This window comes from Prionailurus bengalensis, chromosome D2 (genome assembly GCF_016509475.1).
Source record: "Prionailurus bengalensis isolate Pbe53 chromosome D2, Fcat_Pben_1.1_paternal_pri, whole genome shotgun sequence".
Classification (NCBI taxonomy): domain Eukaryota; kingdom Metazoa; phylum Chordata; class Mammalia; order Carnivora; family Felidae; genus Prionailurus; species Prionailurus bengalensis.
The window spans coordinates 42355023-42378761 of record NC_057351.1 but is presented as its reverse complement, the minus strand read 5'-3'; the positions used below and the strand labels follow the sequence as shown (position 1 = coordinate 42378761).

General features: G+C 39.6%; 1 protein-coding gene across 2 annotated transcripts; it reads right to left on the bottom strand.

Annotated features, from left to right (window-relative positions):
• On the bottom strand, positions 1–18656 carry GHITM (growth hormone inducible transmembrane protein). Of its 2 annotated transcripts, none has more exons than XM_043596744.1 (9): positions 18524–18656; positions 16942–17106; positions 15385–15484; positions 14029–14140; positions 13247–13388; positions 9936–10044; positions 3520–3708; positions 2720–2891; positions 1–1445 (listed from the first exon to the last, which is right to left on the bottom strand). In XM_043596744.1, the coding sequence occupies exons 2-9, from the start codon at positions 17068–17070 to the stop codon at positions 1361–1363; spliced, it is 1038 nt and encodes a 345-aa protein (XP_043452679.1). In that variant the 5' UTR covers positions 17071–17106; positions 18524–18656; the 3' UTR covers positions 1–1360. The 2 variants fall into 2 exon arrangements, with proteins under 2 accessions (XP_043452679.1, XP_043452680.1); XM_043596745.1 differs by lacking the exon at positions 18524–18656 and adding an exon at positions 17787–18348.
• Between the last annotated feature and the right edge of the window lie 5083 nt (positions 18657–23739).

The following is a 23739-nucleotide window of genomic DNA, read 5'->3' as shown; positions in this document are numbered from 1 at the left end:
TCACCACCTGGCTGGAACATTTATTAATTCAGAAATAAGCATTCTATGTAATTTGAGGTGGTTAGAATAGTTACTTCTGGATTACTGTAATAAATATTTGTCAAAAACACCAATCATCTCAATAATCATACACACTTATTTCATTCATTAAGAACTTCCAAAAATAACTCTTCTATATCAAAAAAACTTATCAATATCACAACAGTCAAGTAATCGCCCATGCAGAAGAGAAGGAAAAGTCTGCTGGGGGAAACTCTAACAAAACACTTTGCCCACTATAGTTTTGATTGATATAGTTCATGAAGAAAGACTAGCTATGCTCTCCTGTGTTTTTAGTGCTTAGTCTGAGAGGAATGCAAGAAACCAAGTCCTGAGAGAAAAACTGCTTTCATAATCTTAAGTGTAAGCCACAAACAGGCTTTTCTAATAAAAGCTTCAAAGCCTGAAGAGATGAAGAAAGGCAAGCATATATTCTCTTAAACATTTCAATAAATATGCAAAAGAAAATTCAGCAATTAGGAATACTGTGTTTGTATATTTGAAAATGCAACAGATTTCATGCTTTGAATGTTTCATCCTGAGAAGAGTTTTAAGGATATTTTGCTCCGTAAGGTTTAAAAGTAAAACTTAAACATATTTAACTACATGTCAGGAATTCTCCAGATGATTAACATTCTCAACTGTCCTAACAACGTCAAACAATGAAAAGCCAAACACGATCACTTCTACATTGTAAAGATAGCACTGAGAAAGAAAGGAACATTGGGAGAATGAATCACCTAGATCTTTGTTTATGCTCAATGCTTTTGATTAAGTTCAACAGATGAATGTGAAAACAGCAATGATTAATTTGTCTCCAAAGAGCCAGACCCCTCTCACTGGCTCACCACCGACACAAGTGCTAAGTATTCAAAGAAAGACTGAAGGTGATCCTTTGCTTCTCTCTGGTCCCTTTACCAAACTTCTACGTCACTTATGACATTACTTAATATTTCTGCATTTCAAAAAATATGCAGCAAAACAAAATCTGCTAATTTTCACTTAAATAAATTTAAAAACAGAACAGTTAAATCCTCACAACACAAACCTTAGTTTTCACATTCATTAAAACGTTTTAGAATTACTCACACTTGAGAAACTGGAAATGTGTGTGCTTATTTGGAAGAGAACAACTGAATTTATTCTTTAGAAGAGAAAGCTAGACCTGAAGCATCAAATCACCAAACATCTGAAACCTGCTGACAAGTCTTATCTTCTACATATCAGTGAAAGCTGCTTATACAAACTATTCCGTGAACACCTGCCCCTATTAAACAAACAAGATATCCGAGGTACTGGAGAGGTCAGAAGCTGAGTTGCTTCACTTCTTTCTGTTGCTTCCAGTTGCTAGAATACTGGCAACTCGCATAAATATATTTAACGTATCCATGTAGATTCCCAGCATCCTGGAAAAGAAAATTACGGCCTGTTATAGATGATGTAATTCTAATAACTCTAAAAGAACTATTTCTTAATCTAGAAAAGAAAAGCAATACTATTTGTCATAGGTACAGCATATGAAATGGAAATCAGAAAAAGAAAAGATGCCAACTAAGGAAGGCTCTGAAAACAGTCAAGATTTTCCTTGGCAGATTAATCTTTGAAATGTTAAAGGGCAGTTTTAAAAATCATTATTCTACCCTCTGACCCTCTCTTATGAGTGTAGTATCTTGCAGAAACACCCTGTAAGATAGGCCAAGAAATAATTAAAACAAAACTAAAGTAGCACCTTCATAAAAATGTGTTAGACACAAGTCTGGCATTTTTAAACATCCCCTCAAGGAAACCCCCCACCACCAACCAAAACCTGTTATATATCTGTTACAGCAGCATTTTTTTAAAAAAAAACATTAAATTTTACCTTCAAAGAAACAAAAAACAAATTACTTGTAAAAATGTGATAGAAAACATGAAACCCAACAAAATTGTTTAAATAAAATAACCTACTTTGGTGGAGAGGCCAAGAAAAGAGAAAAAAAGTGTTGTTATATAACAACCGCACCACAAAGCTAATTAACAAAAGTAGGTAAATATTTGGACTTAACTGAATATCTAAATTAAACTTAGTTACAATATAATCAAATGTTCTGTGGATACATAGCTTACTAAAAAGATACAATAGATCAAACAACAACAGAGATCGTAAAATTTGACAAACCCATTACTGTGGGTTGAATTCAAGATATGTTGACATCCTAATCCCTGTACCTGTAAATGTGGCCTTATTTGGGAAGAGGGTCTTTGCAAATATAATCAAGATAGGAGGGAAGATGAGGTTAATACTGGAATGGGGTGGGCCTCCACCCAAAATGACTGGTGTCCTTATAAGAGGTGACAGAGAGAGACATACGGGAAGAATGCCATGTGAAGACAGAGGGAGAGATTGGAGTGATGTACCTATAAGACAAGGAATGTCAAGGATTGCTGGCCAAAACAAGAAGCTAGAAGAGAGGCAGGGAGGATTCTCTTAGAGCCCTCAGAAAGTATCAAGCCTGATGACACCTTGATTTCAGATTTCTAGCCTCTAGAACTGCAAGAGTGTAAATTTCCATGGTTTGAACCATTCGGTTTGTAATATTTGTTATGGTAGCCCTAGGAAACTAATACAACCATAAAACAAAACAGACCATAGTAACACAAACGTCCTGTGTAACAGAGACAAGACATGAAGACTACTTACGAATTGATGGGATCATATTTTTGGACTCCATATGGTGGCACTATTTCTGCACGCTTGATTACTTTCTGTGTATCATACAGAAGAAACATGCTGAAAAGAACTAATCCACCATAAATTGCCACTGAGTACAGAGTGGCACCAGCCACAGTGGTGGGTGGAAGAAACATAGATCCTGGGAGGAAAAAAGAAAAAAGGACTCTTCTCTAACTGGATTTATGATTAACATTTCTTTAAAAAAAACCTTTTAGTGTACTGCACAGATAGGAAAAAGACTGACTATATGCACCGTGTAATTATATGCATATTCAGTCCAAACCCATGATACTTATGCCTGTAATGGGTCACTTACCCACATTACAGAAAGGCTCTTGCATGTTCTCCAGAGGAACTTTCCCATTTTAGATGTATTATGTGAAACCCAAAATAGTTTACCATGATGCCAAATAAGAAAATGCAGTCTAATTAGTGTTTGTCTTTTAAACTTTTTAAAATAACTCTTGGGGCACCTGTGTGGCTCAGTCAGTTGAGCATCTGACTTTGGCTCAGGTCATGATCTCACAGTTGACAAGTTCGAGCCCCATGTCAGGTTCTGTGATGATAGCTCAGAGCCTGGAGCCTGCTTCAGATACTGTGTTTCCCTCTCTCTCTCTGCCCCTCCCCTGTTCATGCTCTCTCTCTCAAAAATAAATAAACATTAAAAAAATTTTAATAACTCTTAATAAGTTCCCTCCATTAGTATAGCTGAGTACATCAATGGTTTTCGGATACCAAGAAGTGAATGTCAAAGCGCAGTAGCTCACCCAGTGATGACACAAAGACGACACCCAGGCCCACTCCCAGGGGCGCTCCCATCTTCAGAAACTTCTCACTAGGTGCGCACATGGCCACAGTGGAGAGGCCTCCCACGATGCCTGCCGTGTACCATGCAGCTCTGATGAGAAGAGGCCCCCCTAACATTGTCAGTGGAGCCACCACTGCACCCATTACACCTGGAGAAAGAGCAAGTAGTTAAGTATTGACTAAGTAAGAACCAGAAAGAAAACACCACTTGTAACTAACACACCATCTGAACATCATGTACCTTATGGTTAAACAACAGGACTACAACATCTCTCCCTTATTTAGGTGATACTACCTCCAAATTCCACACCCCAAACTTGTGGCTATCCAAATTCAAAATCACAACACTATACCTGGTTAAACAGTCTCAACTCAAAAACACAAACATTAATTTGGCGTTTTAATAACTTTATCAAATTCTACATGGTTCATTATCTGTGTGTGAGCCTACTGGTATTCTTCATAAAATTCATATATATGTAAGAATTGAGACAAAAAGGCTTAAAATGACTAACTCAAGGTCAAACCTGCTGCTGCCAAATGGGAACAAAGTAAAATTAGAGAACGCATATATGATGCTAATCTTAAGATGCAGGAACTTCAAGGACAGACACCATTGTTTCCTTGGGTAGAAGGGAATGTCAGCTCAGTTTGTAAACAGTAATTTTAGTTGTCAGATATTTATCAACAAGTTCAGGAAAATTAGTGAAAGGCACCAATAATTTAATCAGCAAAGGTGAAAAGAACACCTTAATTAAAAAAAATAAATCTCAGATAAGGCATTATTTCAGTGCTCAGTAGAACAAGCTGCCCTCTTCTTACACATTAAATGTGCAGAGTTTAACTCAGAATAGGAGCTATCTTCATCCTATAATTTTAACAGTGTGTCTCTTTTGTGAAAGTAACATTTCTAGATCAAGTAATAAGATATTATCACATGATAATGAACAACTAAAAATAGCTTTTGCTGTAAGAAAAATACTGAATAAAAATTCCTCTATGACATTTCTATTAGGATTCCCATCAGTTTTGCAACTGACAGCAACATTTTTAGCAAATTTTGTGCAGAATCCACAAAAAAACCTTTATTCTCCATCATGCTCCCCACATTACTTGCCCCAGGTAACTAACTCCCTGTCCCAAAATTTGCATTAAGCCACAGGCAGAGGATGAAAAAGTGTCCTTCCCCCCGCCCCCCTCCCTATACTGGTGCCAGCTCTCTGCTCCAGGTTCTCTTGACCCCATTAGCCACCAATGGCCAGGAATAGGAGGGGGCCAGGAGCAGGAGGTAGAGCTGGTACCAGGGAGCAAGAATGAGGCCCTGCCTCCCTCATCACGCTTTCACAGCACCCCCTTGTGGAGCCCAATCCTCCCCTGGCTCCCCAGGGTCTAGCCTGGTGGTCCTGTTTTCCATGGCCTGCCCCTCAAATGGTCCTCTCCTGTGTGGGCTGACCCTGTCAAAGACAGTTTCTCGAGTGGCCTCAACGGCAATGATACACTTCTTTGGTTTTGTCATTCTGCATGGTTAGGTTCATTGGAGGTTCTTTTCTTTTTTTTTTTTTTTAATATGAAATTTACTGTCAAATTGGTTTCCATACAACACCCAGTGCTCATCCCAAAAGGTGCCCTCCTCAATACCCATCACCCACCCTCCCCTCCCTCCCACCCCCCCCTCAACCCTCAGTTTGTTCTCAGTTTTTAAGAGTCTCTTATGCTTTGGCTCTCTCCCTCTCCTACCTCTTTTCTTTTTTTTTCTTCCCCTCCCCCATAGACTTCTGTTAAGTTTCTCAGGATCCACCTAAGAGTGAAAACATACGGTATCTGTCTTTCTCTGTATGGCTTATTTCACTTAGCATCACACTCTCCAGTTCCATCCACGTTGCTACCAAGGGCCATATTTCATTCTTTCTCATTGCCACGTAGTATTCCATTGTGTATATAAACCACAATTTCTTTTTACCCATTTGTCAGCTGATGGACATTTAGGCTCTTTCCATAATTTGGCTATTGTTGAAAGTGCTGCTATAAACATTGGGGTACAAGTGCCCCTATGCATCAGCACTCCTGTATCCCTTGGGTAAATTCCTAGCAGTGCTATTGGTGGGTCATAGGGTAGATCTATTTTTAATTTTTTGAGGAACCTCCACACTGTTTTCTAGAGCAGCTGCACCACTGGGGGGTCTGGCCCTTGGCGGCTTGGTCTTCCAGAGATCCTGGCCACCATGCCGTGCCAAGGTCTCATCCCAGATGCCACGGTCCTCTGAGAGATACAACTCTCGTGGCCTAGCTCTTTGGCAATCAGGCTCTTTGTGTTCTAGCCCTCTGGGAGACTTATCCTCAGTATCTGGGTCCTCAAAGAGTGTGGGCACCTGATTCTTGGCCTTTTCAGAACAGTAGCCCCTAAGTTTGAGGCCTTTGGGGGTCTGGTCCTCCAGGACTTTTTGTCAGCTTTAGGGAGGTCCCTCCAAAGGTCTGTTCCCCACGGTCTGGCTCTTTCGTGAGCCTGTTCTCTAAGGGCTGGTTATCTGATGGTGTGGGGAGCTGTGGCCCAGCCTCCCTGTAGCTTTAGCAAAACAAAAAAGTTTATTCAGAGATTTTTCAATGATACTTTCTCATAAAAATCTTAAATGGTAATAGATGTCTGCTGCTTAAGGACATTATTAATTACAAAACTAACAAAGATAGCTCACCATTATTATTGTGAACAAAAACTAACATTCACCAAACTGGTACAGCCAGTTGTATGCAGGTTCCTTAAAAAATTAAAACGATAATTACCATATGATTTAGCAATCCCACTTCGGGGTTTATAACCAAAAGATAGGAAACCAGGATCTTATAAAGATGTCTGTACTCCCATGTTCACTGCAGCATTACTTATAATCTCCAAGATACAAAAACCAAATTGTCCTTTGATGGGTGAATGGATAAAGATGACGTGGTGTATATACACAATGGAGTAGTATTCAGCCATAAAAAAAAATGAGATCTTGCCATTTTTGACAACATGAATGGACCCTGAGGGCATGATACTAAGTGAACTAAGAGAAGAACAAATACCATATGATGTCACTTCTATGTGCAATCTAAAAAAGTCAAACTCAGAGAAACAGAGCATAGAGTGGTGGTTACCAGGGGTAATGGGGTAGGGGAAATGGGGTGATACTGGTAAAAGGGTACAAACTTCCAATTGTAAGATTAACAAATCTGAGGACCTAATATACACATGGTGATTACAGCTATCACTGTATCATCTACTTGAATGGTGCTAAGAGACCAGATCTTAAATGTATTCTCACCACAAAACAGAAACAGTAAATACGGAATGGAGGTGTTAGCTAATGCTATGGTGGTAGTCATTACGTAATATATAAATGTATAAATCAACCAGTTGTACATCTGAAAACTTACAGTATCACGTGGTAATTACATCCTGATAAAGCTGGGGGAAAAACACAATTAGAATAGTTTTCCAATGATCATTTCAGTAATTCCTGCATAGTATCACTTAGTCCTGATGAAGACCACAGCTGTATCTGCATAGTGCTAAACGTCTGGATGAAAAATGAAAATGGAATGCACTGGGATGTTAATATTGGTCAAAAGCCAACTCTGATGTCCCTTTAATACTGTGAGGGGGTGCCCTTGGGTCACCTAAGCTTCCTTCAGTTCTCAGCTCAATCATTCCAGTGAATGAAAGAGTGGACATGGGTGCCTGAGTGGCTCAGTTGGTTAAGCATCTGACTTCAGCTCAGGTCAACATCTCATGGTTCATGAGTTCAAGCCCCACATTGGGCTCTCTATCAGCACTGAGCCCGCTTCAGATCCTTTCTCTCTCCCCCTCTCTCTAGCCTTCCTCAGCTCATGCTCTCTCTTAAAAAAAAAAAAAAGTGGATACAGGGCTAGACTTGAAGAAATAATACAGCACTTCCTGGCATACTGACCTCACATAACTTAGCTTCCTCATCCACAAAACAGGAATACTAATGCCTGCCTGCATAGCTTAAAATAGGTAGGTATATATGAAGCATAAAGCAAAAATTGGCATTCATGCTGTGCAGGGAAGGTTTAGCATAGCAGGCCTAAGGTTATCTCTACAAAGACTTGCTTGGAGGGCTGGTCCTTGGCTGGAATTTAAGAACTTGGCACTTAAATCATTCTCTGGCAGGGTTAGACTACTTGTGCAAACAGTTAAGAGTTATGCTGAAAGTCTGTTTTCCTTCTGGAATCTGTATTTTGGTAGTTGTTAGGAGGGTGCCTACATGATTAGCCCTTATTAAAGCCTGTGGGTACCAAGTCTCTAACGGGCTTCCCTGGGCAGAAACACTGTATGTTACTGCACTTTACACATCCTTACTAGGTCCCCTCAAAGGAAGGAGGGAGCACACTGAAAGCCTGTGGATGGATTTCTCCAGATTCTGTCATGTGTCCTTTTGATGTCCTTAGCTCTGAGTACAACTATATGCTGAGTCCTATGACTCCTTCTAAAAAAATACTGAACAAATGGGTAGTGTTGGGGGTCCCCTCCAATACATTAAATACCTCAAGTAATTTATACACTACAGTATCAGATTAAAAGGAGTTTTCTAAGCAACCCAGATAGAAAGCCCTTAATTCTAAGCTCAAATTGAAACAACATGACTATTTTAATTCAGTAAGTCACTAAATATTTACTACTTATCAGAGGTAAAAACGCTGAACCAGTTTTCTCAAGGAACTCAAGTGTCTAAAATGGAAACAGGTGCAAAAGTCCATTCACTGGACAAGATACTATAATCCAGAGAATTGTAACTGTAACATAAATGCTAAACTCAGATGGTGAGGATTTTGGTGTTTTAATGAAAGGATATACACTTAATACTTAAAAACAAAAAGCTCTGTATACTACTGTGATATGCAGTTGTCCTGAAGCTGAGTAATCCTTAAATATTTACAGATAGCACTCAAGAGATACTACATTTTTAGAAGTATACATATTATATTTTGGATAAAAATTTTTTTAAAGCAGGTTATTGGTACTAGAAAATACTGGACCACCTCCCTCCATCACAAGGACTTTGTCCTGTAAAACTCCATAGACAAAATCTATGGTTGAATAACCTCAGGCCTAATGGAAGAGAGTTGAAAACTGAGATTGTGAAGTCATGTGAAGTCTGTTTACCAAAACAAAAACAGCACATAATATGAATGACATAGTTCGCACTGGAAATCTGGCTCACTGGGTGCCAAAAACCTAATTTCCATTTACTAACCCACGTAAGAAACATTTCAGAGCCTGCTTCCAAGAAAGTTTCAAGGAAATGCTCATAAAACTTGTCTTAAGTGAATAAAAAAATAAAAAGGAGAAACAGATCCATAAAAACAGAGAACGGATTGTTGCCAGAGGGGAGGTGGGAGGATGGGCAAGATGGGTGAAAGGAGTGGGAGATACAGGCTTCCTGTTACAGAGTAAATCACAGGAGTAAAAGGCACAGCATAGGGAATATAGTCAGTGACACTGTAATAGTGCTATAAAGTGACAGATGGTAGCTGCACTGTGAGGCGTATAGCATAATGTATACAGAACTGGAAACACTATGTTGTACACTTGCCGCTGTAACATTGTTTATCACCTATACTCAAAAAAATATATAGAAAAAAATCTGTCTTGTTTTGAGGTAGAGAACACGTATCTAAGACACACTTTTGCTTCTAGGTCTAGTTGGCTCTTTATTCAACCCACAGATAATGGCAACACTTTATCTAAACTTTAAAATATTTGTGTCTCCATAATTAAGGGAGATATCACAACATATACCTAAAAGGATATTAAAACTGTCCTGCAATACCAGGGAGTGGACAGCCTTTGCCCTGTCCATGGTAACTCTGAGCTAAGACCCATCTAAATAATGACCCAGTTAACTGTATCAGAGACAAAGTACACTTCCAAAGGTCTTTCTCATTGTTTTCCTTCTTCCAATGCTCCATTGCAAGATCCTGTACTCCTATTCTTTCTTGTGACTTACCTCCTCCTTTCCTTCTCCACCCTCATTTTAAAATTTTTCTAAAGATACACAAGAATAATTCTCAAGTAATGTGTATCAGGTTTGAAATGCTTCTAGTATTAGGCAAAATACATAAAGGAAATCTCTACGTGTATTAGACTGTCACAGGAGGCCAAGTATAATACTGGGATGTCCATGGTCTTAGTATCTGAATAATTATTTTTTCAGAGTAGAGATCTGGCTATAATACAACCACTATTACGTACAAAAAACTATAAGTGTTTTCTAAACATGAGTCTTTATTAAATTATGCACAAGTCATTCACAATTGTAAAGAACCAAAGAAGACAGTAATGAAGGTTATTTAATAAAAATTTAAAGTTAGAACATACCAGAATGTAGTAACCAAGCAAGATGCTTTGGGCCTGGGTTCTGGTCATATGGTATTGACTGTACCAGCATTCCAGCTCCAATCATGGCTGCAAAGGTTGCACCAATTGTCTGAAACACACGTTACTGAGAAAAATCAATCCTTATATACAACATCAAAAGAAAAACCTGCAAGTTCCAAGTTAAGCTAGTCCCTCCAATAAATTTTGTTTAAGAAGATTAAGGATAAGGGCGCCTGAGTGGCTCAGTCGGCTAACCATCCAACTTGGTCATGATCTTGCAGCTCAGGTCATGATCTTGCAGTTCGTGTGTTCGAGCCCCATGTCAGGCTCTGTGCTGACAGCTTAGAGCCTAGAGCCTGCTTCAGATTCTGTGTCTCCCTTGCTCTCTGCCCCTCCCCCACTTGTGCTCTCTCTCACTCTCTCTCAAAAATAAATGAACATTAAAAAATTTAAAAAAAAATTAAGGATAATGAAAATTGATCTAGGAGGGGACAAGAGTGTCCCCTACTGTCACACAAAGTTTTGCAGACTCTTCAAGTGAGTATGTTGAGCTCTGATTGATAACATGACCTTTTAAAAATTGTATTCTTCCTAGACAGAGACCTAACAAAACCTCTTTAAGAATCCCAAAATAATTATTAATTGTATTTATTTTTGCATAGCAAACTACATTGAAAAAAACTTATCATGATACACCAATTAGAATATATACATAGCACACTGCCTTGAACTCCATCATTTGCTTAACAAAAACCTAAAAAACAAACAGAAGCACATGGAAAAGAGAATAAGATTCTACTTCTCTATCCTCTTAGTTTTCTAGCTGACTTGGTCCTCCGTCCCTTTTATCTTACATTTCCATTGTTATGACACTTAAACACTTCTTGTGCATATAGAAAGAAATGTACATAATAGAGAAAGACTGTAATGAACCTTTAGGAAACCTGAAACAGAAACTGCAAATTTGCTACTCTTGGACAGAAAACAGCAGATATCTGGTAGCCCAACTATTCAAAAAACAACAGATTGTGAATGCTTTTGGTTAGATGTCACTAATCCCTTGTGTGACCTAAGGCCTGCCTCCCTCCTCTGCATTATCCATCTGAACACAGGTATGTGAATGTTCAACCTCAGATGTAAGGTACAGATAAAAACAAAACAGCTATTTTTGCTGAGAATGGGAAAGCCTTTACTCATTAACAGAAAAAAGCAGAGTTCTACTAGATCACTTTCCAATGAAGAAATAATTACTAAAATCCACTTCATGCATTTCTTCATACAAATGCAAGGCACTTTCAGGGTATTTATCACAACTGTATTTTTTTCTTTTAAGGTCCTTCATGTTCATGACCCAGTTCCATTCTTTGCCTTTCACCGTTCCATACTCTACACTCCAGCTACAATGAAATAGTAGGGATGCGAATATGACCCCATTTCGTGCCTCTTTAATTCCGTTTATTTTGCCTAATTCATTTGAGTTATTCAAGGATTATCTCGTCCCCTGGAAAGTTATTCTGGGAGGTACCCTGACTGCCATGAGCAGTGTCAGAAGCCTCTCCTCTGTTCCAAAATCACTTGGTGTCAACTTTGACATTATTTGTGTGTATGTCTGTCCCCTCCCCCCCCTCCCCCCCAAATCTTCATCTTCCTCTCTGTAGCACCTGCCTGGCTTTCCAAATTTTTTAATTTAAGTAGTTCTAACAGCAGGTAAGAGTAATCTTATGCCGAAAGTAAGTTCAGAATATGGCCCAAGCACAAACACTTCTTTGAAGTCTTATTTTAGGGGCTAAACTCTTTGTATACTTAAATTTTTCTCTTATAACCACATTGCTTTGTTAAAAATCATTGTTTTAAATTATTTGCCTGATTAAAATGTACATTCCTGGTGAGAATGCACCGTGCTTATTCTGTGCCTTCATGAAGTTCTAGGCTAGGAGATTCAGGACACCCATCTGAGAAGTAAGATTCTAAGAATACTGAAGTGTCCAAACGGCCACACTACCCTAAATGGTTCTTCTTTGGAAAGTACAGATTTGGAAATCTGTATGATATAAACGGTCCCATCCCCCATTCCCTTCCAGTCTCAAACTCATAGCTCACATTCTTATAATCCTCCACTTCAGATCTTGAAAAGCCCCAGCTGGTATACTTGCTTCTTGTCTCTTCCATTTGACTTCTTAGAACTCAAAGACAAATCGTATTTTCTGCTGTTCCAGTATCTGCAACCGCTTCTCACTGATTAGACCCGCTCCTCAGTGTGGCAACCAGACACTGTCTGATTGTGTCTTCTTTACACTCTAGACCTCAGATACTCGAACTCCACTCTGATGTTTTCTTCTAATGTTATTTGGAGGAGAGAGAGCGAGCGAGCACGCGTGCGAGCGTGCGCGCGCACGAGGGTGAGGGGCAGAGAAAGAATTCCAAGAAGGGATTCTGACACGGGGGCTCAATCCCAAGATCAGGAGATCACGAGCTCAGCCAATACCAAGAGTCAGACACTTAACTGACTGAGCCATCCAGGCGTTGCCCTCCACCCCAATGTTTGTTTATTTGAGAGAGAGAGTGAGTGAGCACTCCGCGGGTTTTAATGACTACCTCTTCTCCTTTGCTCAAGCTGTTCTGCAAACCTAGACTACCTCTGTTCTCTCCTAAAATAAAAAATGATAGCCTCCAACAGTTCTGGTGAAATAAACGTCTCTTTCATGGAACTTCCCTACTAGTCCAAGATGAAAACAGTCTTTCAACTGATTTTACACTTTCTACTTCTCCTTGCACATCCTTTACCACTTACTCAAGTTCATCTCTTCAACCAGACAGTAGAAAAATAGCTACCAGTTTTGAAATCACTATTTTTTTTATCCAGAAAAATTAACAAATGCTCAAGAAACACTCACTGAATGTAAAACCCTACACAGGGTCAGGAAAGTTCAGAATGTTAGCAATACATATTTTCCACTGATTTCTAAGATGGCTTTGCATTTGCCCTGTCTTTTTTTTTTTTTTAATAAAATTGCTATAAAATACAAGCTATTTGATAGCTGCTTCTAGGTAAGTAGGATATTCCTGTATGTTTGGTTTTCAACCCCTTTACCAGTATTTAAATATACACTCAACTAAGAATGATAGCTGATTTATCTCAGAATGTACTTCCTACTTTGTCTCAGCTGCACTATTAATTCAGATTTGAACAACCTGTCAATATAGTAAGGGATTCTTTCCATTTAATCCACTCCCCCCCACCCCCGGCCAATATTTTTTGCCTAAACTTTTGGTATTTAGTGGAAAAGGAAAACAAAAACAAGCTGACTTACCACCCAAGAGCCTCTCATCATGAAGTTCATAAGCACAGGAGTTCTGCTCACTGCCAGGGCGGACAAAGCTGTTAAACCAATACTTCCTGCTAAGTACATATAGGTAGAATGAATTCTATCCTTCACATACTGAGGCCAAATTCTGTAAGAAACACAACATGGTTCATTTATGAAAGCATGGATATAAATTTTGGTTCAATTATTTATTTGCTGGGAAACTTTAGGAAATATCAATTTACTGCTATCGTATTCACTTCATTTATCATGGAAATAATGATGCATGCATTGGAGCTATCATAAAAATTAAATGATATAAAACATAAGAACTTTGGGGCACTGGGGTGGCTCAGTCAGTTAAAAGCATCTGACTTTTGATTTCGGCTCAGGTCATGATCTCACGGTTTGTGAGATAGAGCCCAGTACTGGGCTCTGTGATGACAGCGTAGAGCCTGGCTGGAATTCTCTGTCCCTCTCTTTCTGCCCTTTTCCAGCTTGTACTCTCTCCCTCTCTCAAAATAAAGTTTAAAAAATAAAAACATAAAACATAAGCACTTGGCACATCTACAAAAAAAACACATTTTCTCCTTGCCTAAACACATATAACCTTGGTAAAAGATTTTTACTTAAGTTTGAACAGATGCCAAAAGATTTCATTTTTATTCATGTGTATTTCTATACAGTTGGAAGACTAGATATAAAACATTCCAAAAGTGGCAAAAGGCAAGGATGAAAACCAAACTGGAATCTTTAAGATTAGAAATGTTTGGGAACAATTTACTTACACAGCCTTTTCAATAGCTCCAATCTCATTAGACATTCCCAAGCCATAGTAGCACAATGCTCCAAGACCAACAGCAGCCCCTCCAGCAATAAACCATCTTCCCATCTGATCAACTGCAGAGCACAGAAGGAAATGCGCATTAATACAGTCATATCTTCACTAAATTGAAAAGGGATGGTAAGCTCTCTCTAATATTTATACGAGGAAAATCAAACTATATACCATACTCCTTTGTAAAACCATAGTTAGAATATATAGGGGTATAGCAATGGTCTTAAAATTAGGGCACCAGTAAAAAAGGACAATGTTAAACTAAGTGTAATAATACAGAAAGGATCAGACTTGACTGGCCTTTAATTTCACTCCAATGAACTTTAAGGAGGCAGTATATCTGTGGACATGGGAATACTTCTGTAATAGTGTTTTATTCCTAACAATCGGGGGTACGTTCTCAAGATATTCTTAGAAAGATGAAAAAGAAATGTTAATAATCATATCACGCTGTGTCTAAAGTGCTATTAACAAAGATGATGCTTTACAAAGAGAAAGAAAAAGGAATCAAAAGTGTAATCAATATTTATGCAGCGGAATCAAGGGAGAGGATGCTCTAAAACAAGAGCAAGAGAAACAAACAGCTTATCAACTCTAATTGGCTGGAAGTATTCATCAACAGCGTCTTACCCCCTTTAGTATAAATTTGCTAAGATTATTACTGTGCTGTAGCTGTAGGATTCATACGATTTGGTTTTCAGGGCAACTTACTTATCAGAAAGAAATGCCCTGAAGGACACTGATTACAACTCTTTCTCATTATAATATATTGACATTCTGTAAAGTTGTTAACAAGCAATAGTGTTGAGTATACGTGGCTAGATGAACAATCTGGTTAAACTTGCAAAGCTGAAATCCAAACTGACTTTGTTAGGTCTGGTTTCCAGGGAGGCCTTATATGAACAACCAGTTAAGAGGACTCTTCTTGAACATTTAGGTTTTTATTAGTATCTGTTTTAGTGATTTTCTCTTGACTTGAAACATACACAAACATGATATGCTTGAAGAGTCTATGCAACTTCAAATGAACTTCCTTAACAGATTATATGTTTTTATATCATGTCATACTACTAATCCTTTTTAAAAAATGGTAAAAATAACATTTTCTCTGGAAGAAATATGAATGGAAACCAATGGACCCAGTGTGAAATATTATTCTGGGCCACAAGATCCTGAAGAATGATGGATTGCCTTTCTTCCAAGGAAATGCTCATATACGTAAGTTTGTACGTATGTTTAGGAAGCTGTTCATGCATGTAAAATGTATTCACATATTCCAGCTCAAAAACTAAAGACTACTGCCTACTTTTGAATATTTTTTCCATTGATGGTTCCACTGCTGCCTCCTTAAGTTCTTGGACAGTTTTCCCACGCCGGATCCCAACTCTCGTCTTGGTGGCATATTCCTGATATACACGAAAACAAAGACACACAGCACACACACCAAAACAGAATGTTATCAGTAAAATAAAATTAAATCTCATTGCATTAGAAAACTCTATACTAATTTGGTCGTTTCTATGTATGTACTTTCACTACAAAGGTATGTTAGCCAATCTAAAAAATTCAATGTAGACCCTACCTATGGTCTATCTTTGAAGTGATTCACTTAACTCCTTAGTTCACAACTTTATTTCTTAAAGTTTCGGAATAATTGTTTATTTAAAAAACCACAGATTTATATCTCTAGAATTATATTTCAAGGACTAACTGCTAAAAAATCTGCATTCAATATGTATTAGCTGCATTTTTTTTAAATCTGGGGAATGGGGCTCACGAAAGTTATCTTTGCTGAACACAAAGCCAAAGAAAGGGCGGGATGACTACTACCTCTATTTTAGCTGTTTTCAACAGGGAACAGTTAACTCAAGAGGAAAACAGCTGTCTCTTTTAGCCTGTATATATTTCCTTATTTACCTCATATTTCAAAACTTATACTTCCAATGTAAACGATGAACGATAAATATATTTCTCTCTAACCTAACGGATTTTTTAAAATGTTTATTTATTATTGATAAACAGAGACAGAGCACGAGCAGGGGAGGGGCAGAGAGAGAGAGAGAGAGAGAGAGAAAGAGAGAGAGACAGAATCTGAAGAGGTTCCAGGTTCTGAGCTGTCAGCACAGAGCTGGATGCAGGGCTCAAACTCACAAACCAGGAGATTATGACCTGAGCCAAAGTTGGACACTTAACCCATGGAGCCACCCAGGCATCCCTAACCTAATGGATTTTACCACTCTCTAATCAAAAGCTGAAATGACATTTTTAGTAACATTTCTAGCTACTGGCCAACTGGTAATATTCCTGGGTTCTTCAGCTTTTTACTACAGGCTCCACAATCTCCTGAGCCGTAACAGCTCTCAATCTCTCACAAATCACTGTAAATTCTCTGAATGAAATTCCAAAAGCTGTAAGAGAAAGTTATAAGAGCTCTTTCATACATGGTAAGGAGGAACAAAATGATACAAAACTAATGGGGAGAAAGAACTGATTTGGGGCATTATCAGGGCTGTTTCAGCGCATCACTAATGGTAAAATAGGGAACTTCATACTCTGTCCAAAAAAAAGAAATAAGGGGCGCCTGGATGGCGCAGTCGGTTAAGCGTCCGACTTCAGCCAGGTCACGATCTCGCGGTCCGTGAGTTCGAGCCCCGCGTCAGGCTCTGGGCTGATGGCTCAGAGCCTGGAGCCTGTTTCCGATTCTGTGTCTCCCTCTCTCTCTGCCCCTCCCCCGTTCATGCTCTGTCTCTCTCTGTCCCAAAAATAAATAAACGTTGAAAAAAAAAAAAATTAAAAAAAAAAAAAGAAATAAAAGGTCCTAGTGCACAGAGACACAACATGAAAACATTCAGATTATCTTTACCCTGCTGGGTGTTAAGAGCCATTGATGCTTCGTGATGGAACTCTTCACAACAGGCGAGGCCTTGGTGAAAGCTGGTTGGAAAACCCTGGAAGGTAGTGTCCGGAGACACACAAGTCTTGCGGCCAGCATGGTGGTGCACCAGGTTTACCAGGCAGATCTGAAATGCTAGTTAGACACAGACAAAAAATAACCCACTAACTAATTGAGGGAATTAACACAGAAGATACAGAGATACGAAAGGACCAATCCTATTTTAGGAGAAAAATGGAAGTGACCTTTTTAAATGATAAAGATGAATTCTCTGTTTATTCCCAGTTATTTCAAGAAATCTATCCCAGAATCCAGTATGGGATGGTTCACCAAAACAGAATTAAATCCCAGGTTGAACAATAAGGTGTATAACTCTGTAGAAGTTATGTATGTAATACAAAGTGAATGCTAATTTCTTAAGAAAATTACAGGGTGTGTGATGGCTTTTATAGATATGGTTTTAAGATTTACACCAGAATTCGATGGGAAAATTTAAAACAAGACTCTGTACAACTTTTGAGCAGAACAAAAACGTCATCCAAGGAAAAGCTGAATAACTCAAGGTCAGACTGCACTGTAAGGCTTCAAGACCTCAACAGTAATGACGCATCATGAATTTTTTGCTAAACACGCCAAATAGTACTTTCTTTCAAAATGTGATAAAAATACCCAAGGTACTGAAACCACCTAGGATGTGTCTTAAAACGTAGATCCTGGGTCTTAACTCCGGTCCTAATAATTCAATCTCTAGGAATGGGACCCAGGAATAGTTTTACCTAGCACACCAATAGTTAAGAATCTTTGCTAAAACTTACTTAACTGAGTGTACTTCCAGCTCTACCACTGAATCTATAAGAGGGTGTACAACACTGGGAAAATACCGAGTCCTTCTAATACTTTCACGTCGTTACATCATCTCAGTACGTTGTTGCTGTTTATCTCCTCAGTCATCGACACATGGACTGGGAAAGAGGCCCAACCGAGTGGCCACCACGTCGCGTAACAGAAAAACGGAGAAATCTTGCTTCTGCCACATGCTAGAAATGGCCTCGAAACACTGTTTGCCCTCTGAGACGCCTGTGAGTTAGCTATAAAATGGGTAAGGTATCACCGACTCCAAACCCCAAACGCTCCCGTAAGCACTGATGCAATCAAGCGCCTGGTCCCCTGAGAAAGTTCAACCAGCTCTCTAGACTAGACTCGGCAGCAAGCCTCCAGTCTCCCAGAGTCAATGCACAATCCTTATCAAGCACCCCCTTATCTGAGAGAGCGGTGGCTGTGCGGCCCGGCCGCAGGGTGATTCAGCACCTCGCTGCCCCTGCAGAAGAGGGCAGCGGGGGGCGAGCCCCTGCCAGCCTATCTCAGGCCCTGCAGCCGTCGCCCCCATTCACCCGGTCACCCACAGGACGGTGACTCTAACGCGCCGCCAGGCTGTGACGCAGCCAGCAGTGCCGCCGCCTTCAGCTCTCCTCGGATGCACCCAGCGGCCCCGCGAAGCTAGCCATCATGACAGTAGATCTGCGGTGCCACAATCGGCCCGGAGTGGCCATACCTCAGTCCCCGGTCACCTCAACCGCGCAGTTACCCTTCCGGGCCGGCGATACGCAACCGCGCACACCTCCCTGGCCCTCCGCCCGCTCTTTACTGTCTGTGCGCGCGCAGTCTCCCCTACTCCCTGAGTGACGCAACATCCGGAGGATCGCCAAACACTAGGGACACCCAATCATGAGCAGATCTCTGACGGAAGGGCGGGCACGGTAGGGAGGAGGGGTTCCGGGCTAGAGGGGCGGGGCCAGTAGAGAATTGCCAGGAGCGTCATAGTCAGCGTCCATTTTGGGTGTGGGCAGCGAAAGCATTTTGGTCGTATCAGCTATGGGTAGCGGAGCTAGTCTACGTTTTTGTCTCAACACTTTCAGTAGCGGCAGTCACAAGAATTACGTAAAAATTGAAAAAGAATAGTGTGAGGGGAGTGTGGGTGATGGGTATTGAGGAGGGCACCTTTTGGAATGAGCACTGGGTGTTGTATGGAAACCAATTTGGCAATTAACTTCATATATTGAAAAAAAAGAAAAATAGTGTGAGAATTAAAAATTATTCCTTTGCCCGTTCTTTCCTCATGTCGCCTTTTCGCCTTCTCAAGAATGTATTTCGAGATAAATAGTGTGCCAAACGTGGTAGTTTCGAAGGGGAGCAAATTGGTTTCTTGGGTCTGACACCTAAAATTGGCTAATGAAATCGAGGAAAGGGTCTAAATCACCCAAGGTCACCGGGCCAGATTTTAGCAGGTTTTGTACCACCACTGCTCTGTGACCTCCACACGGCACATTTTCAAGCTTCACTGTATACATACATGTACATGTAGAGTAGGGTGAATAACGACAGCCTCCACCTCTTACCTTGTCCTGAGAACTGTGAAGATGTTTTCATTACTCGTAATTTGCGAAGTGCAAAACCATTTCTCAGCTACACGACAGAGGTTTTGTTTTGTTTTTCGTTTACTTCCTTTTATCCATTACACAAATATTTGCTGAGGCTCACTTTGTACCAAGCACTAAACTAGGGATATTTACAAATGAATGAAACACAACTAATACCGTTGTTTGGGCAAAACAAACAAAATGCCTTTACAGCATTTACTTTCTGGTGGAGACAAAAAAATAGAGAAAATGTTTGGTGGTAAGTACTATGGAGAAAAGTAAAGCTGACTGAAGCCCTGGATGGGTGCTGTTTTAGATAAAATGATTAACAACATGTAAAAGTCGTGAGCCTTATCTCCTACGCTGTTGTTAATTGTGATTTATGATAATACGCTAAGCATGTAAATCTTGACAAACATAAAGGTTTACATTTTATGTGGGTAATAAAACGGTTTGGCAGCACACAATTTGTCTTTACTCTGGAAATGGCAGGAAAATAACTGTAGAGAAATGTGTCACTTATGACAGTGAACAGGTCAGGCAAGATCAATTTAATCTTTAGATCTTCACCCAATTCGATTAGCTAGCAAATGGATTCTTTGTTTAGCTCCCTTAGTATGTATTTTTTCTCCCTACAGCTTCTGTTATCAGCAAAGAGAAGGGATTCACAGCATAGTACCTAAATAAACAACATGCCTTTTTTTTTAAGTGATTGATAAGATTCTTATTAATTAAAGCTTATGATCTTCATAAAGGAAAATAAATTTCTGATTGCATATTTTCTTCTCTCCAGTATGGGACTTGGATTGTTTCCACAGATGTCAAATGTTTTCAAAAAGGAGAGTTACTTTGTCACATCATTGGGAAGATATGCTCAGTGTAGGGTGGGGAGAGATTTCTTTGACTGGAAATTAATTAGGAATTTATTGCAATTGTTTAAGCAAAAGGTGTTGAAGGCTGGAATTAAGGTAGTAGAGGGACAGAGAAGGGGTTTATGACAGAGATATATGACTAAGGAGGAATTTAGAGGATTTAATGACTGATTGAATATAGCTGATAAGGATGAGGGAGGCACCCAGGTTAATCCCAGTGTTCTGAATTGAGTGAAATTGGGTGGATAATTACACCATTAATTTAGAGATAGGATACAGAAAGAGATACAGATGTGGAGGAAGTAGGTAAATAAAAGTCAGTATTGAGACAGGGACACTGAAAGACTCCATGAAAATCTGTTTTTGCTCCTTTTTCTGCTTTTATTCTTGCTAGGACCTGCACCCTCACCCCACTTTACACATGCCTCATAATGTCCTTCTTGTAAGGGGCAAGGAGTTAATGGTTTCTTTAGATAATATCTAAGGAAGGACCAGGTGAGAAAGACTGGAGAAAGCTATCGTATCCATATTCCAGACCTTTGGCACTAGACATCCAGACACCAAGGCTCCCTGGCTCCAAGTAATAACGCCTGGGCCCTTTTCTTTGTTCTAACCGGTTTCTGGATGCCTGAGGGGACATGTATACCAGACCATCATCCCCAAGACCTGGAACAAAGATGAGACTCATATTCCTTTCCTTTCGGAGTCTCTTAGACACTCTGTCTATATCTGTTCTCTATATCTTCCATAAACACTGCTCTCACTTCCTGCTGGTTCACATTTGATTTCCATCCTATGAAAAGCCAAGGATCTTCTTGACTGGTTCTGCAGGACCCCCTCTCACTCTAGGTCCCTGCACATGGCCTTCTGGCATCAGTATGAGGTGTTAAATTGTAAGTTCTCTGCTTCTAAGGCCTCGGAGCATAGGACAGGAAACAGAAAAAGACATGAATCATGACTCCTAATGCTGAATGTCCACCACAATGTTTATTAAAGGCTGCTGACTCGTTCCTTATCCTCCACCTGCTGGCTAAGTGGAAAGTGCTGGGTTATAGATGAGCAAAATCAGCACCAAGGACTAAAGAAAATTATTTTATTTCTGTTTAGTTAAAATAAATTCCCTTACCTTGCCCCACTAAGCTTTTCCATCAGGAGATATGGAATTGATGAAAGAGAGTTGAAAGGGGAGTTTGTGAGGGCTTTCCTTCTGTCCTCCCCAATGGGGTCTTATGTCCTCACTGTTTCTCCCAACAAATGGAAGGTGCTCCTCCCCTCCTTGTTTTTCCTTGCATTTAAAATTTGCCGTGTCAGAGATTCCTGGAATCTCTGAGACCTGGATAAACCCAAGAATATAGCTGTGAGTGTCAGTTAGCTCGTTTGCACCCTTCAAGACATTGCCAGGTAGTGAAGGAGTCACCAGAAATATGCATGAGCAAGATACTCAGATGGGCACCAACAGACCATGGTGTGTGCTACACAACAGAGACAGCATCTGACTCTGTCTGAGTGAGAGACCAAACAGTGCCAACCTCAACTGAAGAAAAATGAAGTTATAGCCAAGAAGAAACTGCTCCCTCCTCTGGGTCTTGCTGAAGGCACTACCTGGGAGCTGGTACATTGACCAGAGTAGAGTGGAAGAATAGAAAGCAGGCCACACCTGTTTCCTCTTGTTTTACATAATGTTTCTAAGCCAGGTGGGGCCCGGAAGAGGAGAAAGGGCTTTAAACTACAAGGCAACTGATTGTGAGAAGTCCTAAATCTGACTGATGAATTGTCAGACTGTCCTGAGCTTGCCAGAATGGGATAAACAAAGCTATGCACTTTAGGCTGACTGGGGGCTCACAGGCAACATTGATGCTAGAATAAGGAAAAAGTGTAGTTCATTTTTGTACTTATTTTACTAGGAATTTTTCAATGTATACCCCTAACAGAGATGCAACCAAATGCTGTATGTGGATGTCAAAAGAGCAAGTTCGTTAATGGATAGTATCTGTTAAGGGGTGGAACATTGGAGGACTCTTGAGAATAATCTCACACTTTCTGGTCAGATTGCAAAGAAGACACTAAGACTCAAATGAGAGTGGCTTAAGAAAACATAGGAAGGTAACAAGCATACTCAATGGGGACATGTCACAGAATCCAAGGGTAGAAGTATAGCTGTGTCACAGTGACTCAAGTCAAACACTGGAAAGTCACAAAACATGTAAACTGGTGGTTCCCATAACCTCCTCCTCAGGTTTGATTAATTTGCTAGAGTGGCTTATGGAACTCAGGAAAACAGTTTACTTACTGTATTACTGACTTATTGTAAAAGGATGTAATCAGGGACAGCTAGACTGAAGAGATGCATAGGGCAAGGAATGAGAGCAGGAGCATGGAACTTCCATGCTTTCTCTGGATGTACTTCCCTTTCAGCACATCCACGTGTTCACCAGCTGGGAAGCTTCCTAAACTCTGTCCTTTTGGTTTTTATGCAAGCTTCATTACATAGCACAATTGATTAAATCATTGGCCATAGCTGGTGGGTTCCCTCCCCTGGAGGACAGGGGTGGGAGGGTTAGGCTGAAAATTTTAACCCTTTCTTAAAACCAGCATGATTCTCCTGGCAACCAGTCCACATGCTTAGTTATCTAGGGGCTTTCCAAAAACCACCTCAATAACATGAACTCAGGTGTAGTTGGAAGGGGCTTGTTATGAACAACAAAAGTCACCCCTTCACCTTTATTGTTTTTATCACTTAGGAAATTCCAAGGGTTTTAGGAACTGTGTGCCACCAAATATATATTTCTTGTTACAAATCACAATTCACAACAATCCTAACGTAAAGGGGTTGTATCAAGAAATCTATAATGTGGCAAGTCTTCTTAATTTTGCTTGAGGTGGTAAATATTAAGTTTGAGTCAACTGTGAAAGTTCGGTATGTATATATTGTAAACCCTAGAGCAACCACACCAAAACAAAAATAAAAATAAAACCAAAACAATACCAACAAATCATACAAGGATATATAACTGAAGAAACAAGAAATAAAGTAATATGGAATGCCAAAATAGAGTCAAATATTTCAAATGAAGTCAAGGAAGGGGTAACAGGAAAAAAAAAAACAGGGACAAACAGCGAATAAAAAAAAATGATAGATCTAAATACAACCATATCAATTATTAACCTGGATATAAATGGTCTAAATACAGTAATTGAATATACAGATTTTTATATTGGATTTTAAAGAAATAACTACATTCCATGTAGAAGGAACCTATTTTAAATAAAATAATGTAGATTAGACATAAAATGATGGGAAAAGAAATACCTTGCAAACGTTAAGCAAAAGAAAGCTGAAGTAACTTTTAATTTTAGACAAAGTAGACTTCAGAATAAAGAAAATTACCAGGGATAAAGAAAGAGATTACATAATGATGAAAGGATTAATTCATCAAAAAGGCATAAGCATTCTCAATGTGTGTGCCCCTATTACAAAA